The sequence below is a fragment of the Sinocyclocheilus rhinocerous genome, unplaced genomic scaffold (assembly GCF_001515625.1).
Source record: "Sinocyclocheilus rhinocerous isolate Xijiao unplaced genomic scaffold, SAMN03320098_v1.1 scaffold652, whole genome shotgun sequence".
In the NCBI taxonomy this organism is placed as follows: Eukaryota; Metazoa; Chordata; class Actinopteri; order Cypriniformes; family Cyprinidae; genus Sinocyclocheilus; species Sinocyclocheilus rhinocerous.
In genome coordinates, this window is record NW_015642060.1 from 230,045 (window position 1) to 243,875 (window position 13,831).

Below are 13,831 nucleotides of genomic sequence, written 5' to 3' on the forward strand. Positions count from 1 at the left end.
GCGTTGCGTTGCATCGCGCCGCGTAAACATAAAACCCTGTCTGCATTTGTGATCAGAGAAATGACAAACAACAAGTGCTATTCTACACTGCCCAAAACTCGCGTTTGAATCATCAGTGGCAAATCCTTTAAATGAAAACGTACTTACAGTCTGTGAGTCAGAACAGCCGGCATCAAGCACTCATTTTCAAGAGTTAAGTTTTGTCGTTCAGACACACCCACATCCAAACATGTTGAGTCATGGGCAACTAAAACGACACGCCTAGTGGCTTACAGTAAGTAGCCATGCATGCTGGGACTTTTACTGAGACTTACAGTAGATGATTGATGTACTGTATAGCTCTATTATGCTTTGTCGATTTGAACAAAAACAAATGTAAACACATGCAAAAATGTTTGCTCTAGTATCAAGCAGTGGGCGCCTTGCCATTGCTAAGTGCGTCTTGACTCTTTGCCAAATGATCAGTGTATGGGTGTTGAATATTTCTTGTAATATATGCACTATAACTAAGTAGGCTGCATATTTGCCATGTTTTGTGCATATGCTGTATTGTAATAGTGTTACAGTGAATGTTTTTTGTGTATTAGGTATTCTTTATTTCTGGTGTTTCCTTATTTATCCGTTCACCCTCGTGACCCAGTGCAGCCCGGAGCCCTCAGTAGTGGGTGTTCTTAAAGGGGCAGCGCTGCATCCTTGAATAGAGCTTCATTGTGTGCTGACTGGAGTTCAGTCTGCCTGTGAGGCTCATAGAGGCAGTTTGTGCCAGTCCCCACAACTCATAAAGCTCTGATACATATGTGCATGAAGGAGGGGTGCCTGATGACATCATGCGCTCCTGGCGGCCCACAGGCCGGGCATAATGACTTTGGGGTAGGTCAGGGATGTAGATTTAATGATTGTTAAACTACTGTGTAGGGCTCTGGAAAAACGATTAAACGTCAAAATTAAAAATACATTTTCTTAGCTTTACAAGTATTTAAATGAGGCAATATAATGAGGTTTATAAAGCTACAGTGAGTTTTAGGCATGTTCATGCATACTTTAAAATATATAAAAAAAGAAAGAAATTAATTATAAATATAAAATTGTGTTTGCTTTCATGAAACAAAGTTAGTACATCTATTATTTTTATACATTTTTAGAATTTCATTCAGAATCTTCTAAAAGTTCATTCCTAACTTCTCCCTGAATTCCGAAAATCACCTCAGACCCAAAGTTTCAAGGCCATAACTGGGGAACAATCATGGGGTGATGCGTCTTTCCAATATTCAGATTATTGATCAACAAATATGGATTTGTCACTGGCTGATCGCAGTCAAATTCCAACACCCCTCCACAGTAAGAATTTGTAGTGTCATTTAGTTTGTGTGTGCCTTGTAATAAATCATACACTTAAAAATAAATAAATAGATAAGTAAGTAACCAACCCGTGTTTTTGTGCAGCAACTTTTTAACCCTATTACATTTAAAAAATAAAGGTAACAGTAACACTTTAGTATAGGGACCAGTTCTCACTATTAACTAGTTGCATGCCAATTATTAACATATTGGCTGTTTGTTAGTACTCACAAAGCACATATTCTGCATGACCATATACATCCCTAATCCGACCCAATACCTGTAAACTTAACTACTACCTTACTAACTGTTAATAAGCAGCAAATTAGGAGTTTATTGAGGCAAAAGTCATAGTTAATGGTTTGTTAGTAGCGAGAAATGGACCTTAAAATAAAGTGTGACCTAAATAAATGAATGAATGAATGCCATTTAAAAAAAACAAACAAGCTAGTAACACGCATATTTGCTGATTGGCTTCAACCTACTTTTCAGTTTTCTCAAGAAAACCAAACATTAAAAAATTAAGTGAGTGTTGTTGTTTTTTATACTGGTAATTAGTCATGTGCCTCCATTTTCTGAGAATGAGCCCTACATTTATTTTAAATAAAATTGTATTATATTTAATTATGGTTACACTTTAATTTGGGGACTAATTCTCACTATTAACTAACTTAACTATGATTAATATTTAGTAAGGTAGTTGTTACGTTTAGGATTAAGTGATCTAAAATATGGTCATACAGAATAAGGTATTAATATGTGCTTTATAAGTAGGCCTACTAATAAACAGCCAATATGTTAATAATAGGCATGCTAATAAGCAACTTTAATAGTGAGAATTGGTCCTTAAACTAAAGTGTTACCTTATTTATTTATTTATTTATTTATGAAAAGTGCTTTTACAAGTTTGAGACAGTTTGAATACTAGGTTGCAGTCATGTAGCTGTGTGAAGAACTGTGAATGCAGTGTTGCACGTTTGTCAAAGTGAGTAGGTTGAAGCCAAACAGCAGTCGTTCTGCTGGCAGCAGTGTATTTATGTGTCCTCATGCTGGCTTCATTTCAAAGCCATGGAGAGATAAGACTCTGCGTGTTTTAAGCTGGCTACCCTGATGGAAAAATGCCTTTCTCAGCCCTTTCTGCTATTTTAGCTTAGCTGAAAATGAAAACTGTCTGTTGTAAAAATGGTTTATGTTTACAGTTTAAGTGGAGTTTTGGGTAGTAGGCCAACATTTGACTTGTTAACCTCAGGCTACTTGCAGTTTTGACTGGCTATGATGAGATCGACGCACTACTAGTTGTGTTGTCTCGTTTATATATGAAATAAGGGTCTATCAGTCCGTTTATCAGTGTTGGTCAGTATAGATGACGTTCAAACAAACACTCAGCAATATCACTTCCAGGTTTATTTTGCGTCTCAGAAAAGAATTGTCTTCTGTTGCTTTTTTGGTCAAATTGAGGTGAAAATGAGCTCGTGCTGTTTGTGTGGTTAAAACACCTAATTTCCACAAGATTGCTGTAGTATTTGTTTCCAGTCAGTGGATTTGTGTTTCAGTAGCACATGGCGCAAACCCTCAGAAGTGACACAGTGCAATGTAACGTAATACAAATAGTAAGCCCAAATAACCATCAGTATGTAACAGGACAAGATTCAGCATCACTGCAGTGAGGTTTTGTGAGTGGATAATGCAAATAAAAACCTACAATAATAATAATAATACAAATAAATAAATAAATAAATAAACACGCTACTATTCAATAGTTGGTAAGATTCTTATGCTCAACAAGGCAGCATTTAATTGATCAAAGCTTTTTCAGGATTCTTTGATGAAACCGAAAGTTTGGAGAACAGCATTTATTTTAAGTAAAAATATTTAACATTTTAAATGTCTTTACTGTCATTTTTGATCACTTAAATGCATCGTTGCTGAATAAAAATGTCAATTCATAAAAAAAAAACATAGCGATCCCAGATTTTTGAATGGTAGTGAGTGTATTTCTTTTCTATAAACATCTTATTGTAGCTCCAACAGTAAAACATGACACTAGCCAGGGTCAAAAATTGATAAACCTTGAATTTACCTTGAATGCAATGTAGGTTGCTTTGGATAAAAGCATCTGCCAAATGCATAAATGTAAACCAGAATTTATTTTTTTTTACATATAGAATGCTTAACAGATCATTCAAGCTGCAGTGCTTAAGAACCTGGAATTGTGGTTGCCTGTTGTGTGACAACACTGTCATTTCATCCATTGTTTATATATATATATATATATATATATATATATATAATCAGCATTTGTTGATATGGGAAGCTGATAAATAGGTTGGAAGAGAAGGATTAAAAAATAACCTTGGAGAAAAAGGAAAATGGTTTCAGAATTATTGCATTTTGATGAAAGAATGAGAAGACAAGCATTTTTTCCCCCTTAGAATAAGATGCACCAATGAATCATTCACAATAACAGCAGGAATGTGTGTTGAGAATGTAAACAGTGAATTTTGATTCAATCTTGACTAAAGTCACTATCAAACAAAGCCGTGACAGATCTTTTCTTCTGTATTGTGGTGTAAATCCAAGTGAAATGGTTTAGTGAAAAAATAATATACGATGGGGACTATGCAACGGTTGTTGATTTGATGGAGGCGGATCGGCTGAATGTCAGCATGCAGTGGATTGTGATAAAGCATTGAAGCCCTGCACGCGTCACCAGAGAAAAGTCTGTCATTTTACGGGAAGGTCGAGTTAGGACATTTCAATTAAAAAAAATGATGTGGTCACAAACCGTGAATCATTCACAGTAAGATCAGTAACATACATTTAGAAACTAATGTTTCATTGAATGTTTATGGTACTGTAGATATTGCCTGGTAGCATAACTTTGTCATTTCCCCAAGTGACATAAAACAGGAAACTTACCTACTAACACATTGAGAATCTTCCTGTCTCGATCTTCACACTCGCAGTGTTTTATCAGCTGTTACTGCGGCAGCAGATCATCGCAAACACAAGGCACAGGTGTTTCACAGTGGCATGTGGACAAACCATTAACACCTCTGCAAACCACATCAACAAAAATAACACTTCAAGAGGAACCATGCAAGAACACTGTCCTTCCAGCGAACTTAAAAGAAATAGAAGTGTTTGCCAAGGCAAGCAGTGAAATCTGAAATCTGGTTACGTTTTTCTGTTTAAATTCATTTAATGTTTCATTAGGCTTGTCAGTAGATTTAAAAACTTAAGCATGTTGAAAACTCTGTAATCTTATTTCAATGTGCATATCATTCTTTAAAAACAAACCACGAGTCCAGTGTTGGGTGTAATTAGTTATTAAGTAATTAGTTACTGTAATATAATTACTTTTCCCTTGAGAAAGTAAAGTAAGGGATTACTCTTATTTTTTCTGTAATGGAATTACAGTTTTTTTTATTATGTAATTGAACGTAATACTGTGTATAGACTGTAGAACATTTATATACAATACAATAGTGGATTTAACATAAAAAATTTAAAGTCTAACCTTAAAATGCATGCTTTTTATGTAACCTTCTCGCTTTAAATACGTTGGTGAGTTAATAACAATATTAGTAACACTTTAGTGTCCAATTCTCACTATTAACTAGTTGGTAATTAGCATGAATATTACTGGGATATCGGCTGTTTATTATTACTTTAAAAAAAACATATTAATGTCTTATTCTGCAAGACCTTATTCTAAATCCTCAATCCTACCCAATACGTAAACTTAACGACTACTTTACTAAGTATTAATAAGCAGTAATTAGGAGTATATTAAGGAAAAAGTCATAGTTAATAGTTAGTTAATAGTGAGAATTATACTCTAAAGTGAGATCAGAATCATTTATGTAGTTATCTAATATATATTTTTAAGAACTAAAAGAACCATTTTATGTCTATCCTTGTTTCATTAACTTGTCGAGGTTGATATGATTTAGAAAGTAATTATAGTAATAAGTAATTAAATACTTTTTGGAGAGAGTAATTTGTACAGTAATCTAATTACACTGTTGAAGATGTAATTAGTAACTAGTAATTAATTACTTTTTTAGAGTAACTTACCCAACACTGAATGAGTCATAGATGATATACTACAGTCCAAGTTTCTGAAGTCTAAATAACGTCCACTAACTTTTCCTAGTTGTTGCCAGCAGTGTTTATTTAGATCCCAGCAGCGCAGTGTTTGAGTTTATGGGCTGATTTGATTAGACGTTCATAATAGTCGTATACTCCCAAAAGTATTCTTATAATAGTTCTCTGTTTATAACCATATAAGGAGCTTCAACCTCTTCTACAGCCGTGTATTGTGCTGTGTTTACATCCACGCGGTGTTCCACTCTTTAGTCCTCAACAGATGTTTTAGTAATCAAACTTTTAAAAAGCTTCATAATATGTGAGAGATCCGGAGCTGCACTGTTAACTGACACCTAGAGCAGATGGCACGTTCAGATGAATTGTGGGTAGTGAACAGGAGAACGCTTTGGTGATTTGGCAGCAAACATGGGTGACGTACTGGAGAGGGAGAATTTCCACACTAAAAAGCCAAAGACATTTAGGAAAATAATAAAACAGTCATATACGCTGACAGTTTATACAGTCTCATACAAGATACAACTGAAAAAGTACCGGATTGTTTAATTTGAGCAGATTAATACTACTTGAAGCATATGGACAGAAAACCAAAACAGTATATTTTATAAAATATAAAATTACTTTTGAATGACTGTCAGTGAAGCAGGGCCATTATAGATTCGAATTGTAAAGTTAGTTTTTATTTAAATTTAAATTTATATTAGTTGTTAGTTTTCATTCTATCATTGTTAGTTTTAGTTTAGTTATTTCAGAGTTTTCTAGTTTCAGTCAATTGTATTTTTAGTTTTAGTATTGTAGGGCTGCCAAAGTTAATTGGTTTAATTAAAAAAGTTTAACAGTGTTAAACACAGGACAGTCTAGTGTTATTGCTGTCTAGTGGGATTTTTTCATGTTTAATGTCAAGTTTTAGGATGTATCAAATTACCATGTATCAAAAATTAAATGATATATATATGCATGCAAGGTCAAAAAACACTTTCATTGTCTCAACGACTCCCAAATGATTCGTTCAACGATTCATTTTTCCAAACCCCTCCTTTGCGTGATGCTAATCTGCGGTGATTGGTCCGATTGGTCTCATTTCCATTTCATCTCGCCTGTAATGCCTGATAAAGCAGCGTTTGTGAGCGCAGTGCTGCTTTGTGTACATTGTTACCGGGGAAACCGCTATTTTTACCGCTCCAAAAGCAGCACATAGTGGCAAATAATGAATTTGTATTTTCATTCAGACCAACGCGAAAAGACCAAAACGTGGGCGGGCAATATGCTAATGTTTCATGTTGACGTCAACATGAACCGGCTTGGGATTCGTTTTAAAAACGACTCTTAAAGTCGACTCTTACTTTTGAGAGACAATAACTTTATACACGGTGCACTTTCAGATTTTAAACTTTGCAGGATGTTTTCAATCACTTAGAGCTGTGTTACACACTGCATGAAAGGTCATTTTCAAAAATCCATAATAGGGGCACTTTAATACATTTTGGTATCTTGTCATTTTAATTTAGTTTCAGTTTAAAATACATTTGTAAGATGTACTTTAGTTTCAGTTTTTCACAGTTGTTTCTTTCAGTTAATGGAAAATTTCGCCATTTAGTTTTTGTTAGCATGAAATTGCAGAAATATGTATCTGTTTTGTATATGCATGTTATAGATGTTATTATGAACAGTGCATCCATGTATGTTTCAACTTGTTTTTTTTTTTCCTTGTAATGTTTAAAATGATCTTGCGCTGAAAATGGCAAACTTCTCTCTGGTGACGCATGCCAAACTTCTCCAATAAATCATCTTAAACTCATCCCTCCACAATCGACAGAAGATACAAATACAGAAAAAGATCTGGGTCACTAACTAACTATTCACTATGACTTTCCTTTAAAAAAATCCTAATTTGCTGCATATTAATAGTTAGTGAGGTAGTTGCTAAGTTTAGGTATTGGGTAGAGTTAAGGGATCTAAAATATGGTCATGCAGAATAAGGCATTAATGTGTGCTTTATAAGTACTAATAAACAGCCAATATGCTTGTAATATGCATGCTAATAAGCAACTAGTTAATAGTGAGAAAGTGTTACCAGTATCGGTCACTACTTCCTTTTTATTGCGACTTTAACAATAATAATACTGCAATAAAGAAACAGGCTATCTGCAGAATTGTCTCTATCTGCAAGGGCTAACCAGCTAAACCTTGACCCCCGATCAAAACCACATCCTTACATGCTTTTGTGCACTGATGCGATCAAGTTTAATTTATTAAACTGCACGTCTGTCGGTTTTCTGTAGATCCTCAGTTTCATCATCCTTATCTGTTACGCCGCATCTATGTATGGCGGGTATTCAGCAGTGGCCATCTGCGAGATGGTCTTTGCCATCATCTTCTTCATTGTCTTCATGATGGAGCTGGACAAACAGTTCCTGGTGGTGAACTGGCTCTGGAGCGTGAGTATGAATTCACTCACACACTTGCATCGTGGTCCAGCCTAGCATTGCGAACGCTGCTTACAGTTTCTCTGTGTCTCTTCAGGATCTCATCCGCGCTGTAATCGGTGCAGCGCTTTACCTCATAACCTCTCTGATCTGTGTGATCGGCGGGGCTGGAGACGGGGCTCGCATCGCTGGTGGGGTGAGACATCCAACTTCAGCATCAACACATGCCATGCTTATTCCTTCAAGATCAAATCGGATTTGATAGTGCTTTATATCCTCCTCGGATTCTCACTCAACTAGCATCTGTTTATAATAATGCTCATCTTCTCTCCCAGGTGTTTGGTCTGCTGGCTGGGATCTTGTTTGCTTATGATTCCTACACGATTTTCTTGGACATCAAGAGCAGCAGACAGAATACAGCTGCTCCCACAGGTGCATGAGCACTCATTCATTTATTAAAACGTGTTAGAAAGCTCACTGGCCTTAAAAGGTATTTGGACACTTAAACCTCATTTAAATGTCATTGCATTAGACATCAAATATCAAATCAAGTGTCCGCAGATTTTTAGTGGAGTTACTGTGCCAGTTCTCCTCAAAGGAATAGTTAATCCAAAAATGAACATTTGCTGAAAATGTACTCACCCTCAGGCCATTCAAGATTCTTTTTTTTAATCACCAATGGATGCTCTGCAGTGAATGGGTGCCGTCAGAATGAGAGTCCAAACAGCTGCTAAAAACATCACCAATGGATGCTCTGCAGTGAATGGGTGCCGTCAGAATGAGAGTCCAAACAGCTGATAAAAACATCTCAATAATCCACAAGTAATCCACACCACTCCAGTCCATCAATTAACGTCTTGGGAAGCCAAAAGCTGATTGTTTGTTTGTAAGAAACAAATACATCATTAAAGCATTTGAACTTTAAACCATTGCTTGTGGCCAAAATATGAGTCCATAATAACGCTTCCTCCATTAAAAAAAAATGTCCATACCTTGTTGTCCTTTCATATCAAACTCAACGGACAGGTTTCTTTAGAACCGTTTTGGACTGTTTTCACTTGTAAACAGTGCTTGATCTGTGCATATTTCTCTCCTGATTCAGATCAAAAAAGCAATATTGTAGATAGAGGATTGTAGCCAGAAGCAGTGGTTTGAAGTTAAAAACGTCTTGATGGATTTGTTTCTTTAAAAAAAATTCAACTTTTGGCTTCACAAGACATTAATTGCTGGACTGGAGTGGAGTGGATTATTGTGATGTTTTTATCAGCTGTTTGGACTCTCATTCTGACGGCACCCATTCACTGCAGAGCATCCATTGGTGATGTTTTTAGCAGCTGTTTGGACTCTCATTCTGACGGCACCCATTCACTGCAGAGCATCCATTGGTGATGTTTTTAGCAGCTGTTTGGACTCTCATTCTGATGGCACCCATTCACTGCAGAGCATCTAGTGGTGAGAAAGTGATGTAATGCTACATTTCTCCAAATCTGTTCCCATGTAGAAACAAACTCGTCTGCATCTTGAATGAACTTAAGATGAGCATATTTTCAGCAAATGTTCAGTTTTGGGTGAACTATTGCTTTAAGAGTAGCCACAGGTGTTAGACATTACTGGTCCAGACTGGTCCACTGAAGTCTGAAATCCACAAAGTGTCAGAATACTTTTCTCATGTTCAGTATTTCAATACCTCATCAACAATTTCTTGTTGTGAAATCTTTCTATAAAATAAAAGCTCCTTGGTTTGATATTTTATCTAATGCAGTGACATTTCGTATATTTATGTATCCTAATTCATCTAAGTATCACCTCTATTTTAGGATGGTTAATTGGTGTTCAAAATATTTTTTAGATCTCAGTCATTTGTTTCATGAAATATCATGTTCCTTCAGTACACACTGTACATACAGTGGCCCTATAAAGAATTAGTGTACAAGTCAGATTTTTATTTATAGGTAGATGCACATCTAATTAATAGATTACTTCATAGATTTATTGCTTTTTATTATTTTGTTAAATTGCATTGAATTCTAAGATGTTTTTTCCTTTGAGTAGGAAAATTGCTGCTGCTCACCAGCATATTCAAAAAATCTCATATGTTTACATTTCTGTTATTACATTTTTGAGATATTTAAAAATGAAAACGAGTCATATCTTACAGTAACATTCTGGGTTCAGTACAAGTTAATACTTTAGTACTTCAATTTGCACAAACAAAAACTATGTGTACAGTAAAGCACTTACGTTAGATTTTTGTTTGTTTTTACAAACTCAGGGATGTGGTAACTGTCAATACATCAACAGATGCTGTCTGTTTGTTCTTTTAACGCACTGGATTTGTTTTAGTTTTTTTTTGCAATGCCACATTCAGAGGTGGTATCGTATCTCCTCTATAATGCCTTTTTATTAAAAATGAATTGAGTTCATTGAAATGAAGATATATCTTTGACCCTCTGGGCCTCTTCGTTTAGGGGTCACACTTGGCTCCTTCGCGGTCAAAAGTGACCGAAGCCTTGAAATGTAACTTTTTTTTTTTTCAGGAAAATCAGTGTAATACATTTTTGTTTAATAATATTTTTGGATTATTATTTAGAATTTTGAGGGTATTTTTTTATGACACTACGCAATATTTATAAAATTTTAATGAGCTATTTGTTTCCATTAGAATTCATATATTTTTATTTATTTATTATTTTTCAATAAATGCAATATTTCATGTTAAAACAGAGTGAAAACATTTAAAATTCATTTATTGAAGTGAGAATTGTGCCATCTGGTGGCATAAAAAAATAAAAACTTGTGTAATGTCATGTAAACTCCTGTATAGTTCCCTATACACAGAGGCCTTTGAAGAAATTGTCTAAAAACAATGAGAATCCATTTTATTAGGTTTTACTTTTAGATATATATTTAGACATTCTAAAAGACTACGTTTTGTCAAGGTTTAGATATTTTTGGTTAGATAAATATCAGGTTTTGCATTATGATTTCAATCAATCATTGAATATTCTCAAAATTTGCTCTGTTGCAGTCTTACCAGTTCATTTCTGTGTGTGTGTGTGTGTGTGAGAGAGAGAGAGAGACTCTTTTGTTTTGTTTTTTTCATTTATTCATTTTATTTCACATAATCTAAAAAATTTGCTCTGTTGCAGTCTTACAAGTTCATTTCTGTGTGTGTGTGTGTGTGTGTGTGTGTGAGAGAGAGAGAGAGAATCTTTTTTTTAAATTTATTCATTTTATTTCACATAATCTAAAAAATTTGCTCTGTTGCAGTCTTACCAGTTCATTTCTGTGTGTGTGTGTGTGTGTGTGTGTGTGAGAGAGAGAGAGAGAGAATCTTTTTTTTTAATTTATTCATTTTATTTCACATAATCTAAAAAATTTGCTCTGTTGCAGTCTTACCAGTTCATTTCTGTGTGTGTGTGTGTGTGTGTGTGTGTGGTGTTCACATAGCTAATGTGACAAAAGTCACCAAGTGTTACCTCATTCCAATGCAGCCACAATTTTTAAAATTTCGGAATATACATTTTTTCGATCAAAAATGACCGAAGAGGCCCAGAGGGTTAAACCTGAGAGATTTCTATCCCTCCACTGAAAGTCCATTACACCAAAACCCTGAGACATGATCACTTTAACTAACGAACAGATTTCATTTAGGCTTTTACTCACAAATAAAGATCGACAAATGCTTATGCATTTGAAATCTCTTTGGTTGAAATCTCTCAGGTTTTGTTACAGAAATGATGATCTTTGTTTCAAAGATGAACAACAGTCTTATGGGTTTGGAACCATATGATTATGAGTAAAACAAGACAAAATTTTCATTTGTTGGGTTAAACTATCCCTTTGAGCTTTTTTTGCCAAGTGTGCTTGCACACATGAGCCATTTTCCGTGGCTATGGAGCTTTCCAGTGCACATATATAAATACAACAACCAGACACATATTATAGAATAAAAACGAAAGTATGAAGATAGTTAGGTTAAGTCTGAAAATATTCAAGGATTGTATATACAGTATTAGGAATAATAATATGAATAAATACAGGATACTGCACTAATATCCTGCAACATGTATGCCAGTTGTTTGACGGCGGAGACAGGGGTTTGATTTGAACTGGAGGTGACACGTGTTGTAACTCTCTTTGAACAGGTCGCTGAAGGCCGTCTGCCGGATGTTTACGACTGACATTTGGCATTTGAGCCAAACAGATATTCTGTGGCAACACTGGTATCTCAGCGAAAGCTATGCCGCTTCACGTGTCCGCTCTTAATGCTGTGTAACTATAACAACTTAACCTGACTAACTGTTCCCCGGTTATTCATTTTGTGTCTCCCTTTTTTTTGTTTTCTCTCTTTGTTTTTTAACAGATGACACAGTTTGAAACTACTTTCCTCACTACACCATTAACAGCAACCAAAACATGGAAAACAAGTCTAAAAATGGCAAAAGGAGTGAATTCCTGAGAGTTACCGTGAGAGATGCAGACCAGAGGAATGCAAAAGGGACGAAACATTACACAACAAAAGAGGTTTATGTACAAAAGGGATGGAAAATGAAGGAACAGAAAGCTGTCGGGATTCAAAGATTCATTCCGGCATCTTGGTCAGGCGGCTGTCATTACCACAAATGTTTTGTTGGCTTGGTCAGTTACAAAAGCACTATCACAACATTTAGTAACATCAGATAAATCTGACAACATGAATACAGTGTTCAGAAGCGTTTCAAAGTCAATCTGTCTTCCCATTCTTTACTAGAGAAAGACTAGTTTTGACCACGTTATTATAAGGAAGTTGTGTTGGAAAACTTGATTTAATTCAGTCTGGTGCTGTTTTTTTATGATGAAACATTAAGGTTGCTTAAGTTTTTTATGGTGAAATTTATAACTGTAGCTAAATTCTAATAACTATTGATTGTTCTTGTGTTTTGTGCTTAAAGCAGCACTATGTAACTTTTTCTGTGTTCAAAATTTGCTAAATGTATATAATGAGCGAGTACATCATGAATTCATCTTCCAAACCGCGTTTTTGTCTTATTCCGAATCACTACGGTACACTTATAATAAGTACTTACATTTGGACTATTGTAGCCTGGTCGGGTCGTCGCCGCTGCGGAGTAACACATACCTGCGTGAATCGCCATAGACATAAACTTAGAGAAGTAGCTCCGGTTGGAATGTTCTTCCGCGGGATGTGTGCAGTTCTGTTTATTAACCGCTAGAGCGCCAAAAGTTACATAGTGCTGCTTTAAACTAAGGTTAATCAAACAGGATTTGAGTCGGATATATTCAACTCGGGTGCAGTCAAGAAAAGTCAGTTTTCAGTAAATTTAAAGGGATTCTCTCTCTCTTTAAGCTGAAAAGGAATGAATCTCAGTCATAATATCTTCCATGGTGGCACACATTTGTATTATAAAAAGTTCTCGCAGTCCATTTGTTGGTACATGTTCATTTTCTCTCATATTTTCTTACATATTGCCATTAAACCTGTTACCTCAAGGATTGATCATTATCTTGATGCCATAAGTATTTTTTTTTTATTCTAATAATAAACTGATCACATATATTAGACATATCTTCATTTACAGCCTCTGTTCCGTTCAACCCGTGAGAAATACTAAAACAGAACACAACATTTGCTCATTCAAGATTTCCCAGGGAAATATTATGAATAAATATCTGTTTAATCAGTTGTATTGCCTTAAAATAGATCATTCAGTAGTATTTGGCCCGCAGTTCCTCCAGTTATTCAAACGTCAGAAGCTTGTCCAAGATACACTCTTAAAAATAAAGGTGCCCCACGATGCCATAGAAGAACCTTTTTGTCTAAATGGTTCCATAAAGAGCCTTTAACATCTGAAGAACCTTTCTGTTTCACAAAAGCTTCTTTGTGGCGAGAGCAGGTTCTTCAGATTATAAAAAGGTAAGAAAGAGATGGTTCTTTGAAGAACCTTTGACGGAAT

General features: G+C 35.3%; 1 protein-coding gene across 2 annotated transcripts in view; it reads left to right on the top strand.

The window, feature by feature from the left end:
- The window catches only part of LOC107755602 (proteolipid protein 2-like), an 18,194-nt gene extending 5,345 nt beyond the window's left edge, over window positions 1–12,849 (top strand). The window contains exons 2-5 of one of the 2 annotated variants that reach the window (XM_016572490.1): window positions 7,731–7,886; window positions 7,972–8,070; window positions 8,210–8,306; window positions 12,023–12,229. In XM_016572490.1, the coding sequence (XP_016427976.1) occupies window positions 7,731–7,886; window positions 7,972–8,070; window positions 8,210–8,306; window positions 12,023–12,030 (360 nt within the window). In that variant the 3' untranslated portion in view covers window positions 12,031–12,229. The other variant, XM_016572489.1, reaches the window with a different exon arrangement.
- The last annotated feature ends 982 nt before the right edge of the window (window positions 12,850–13,831 follow it).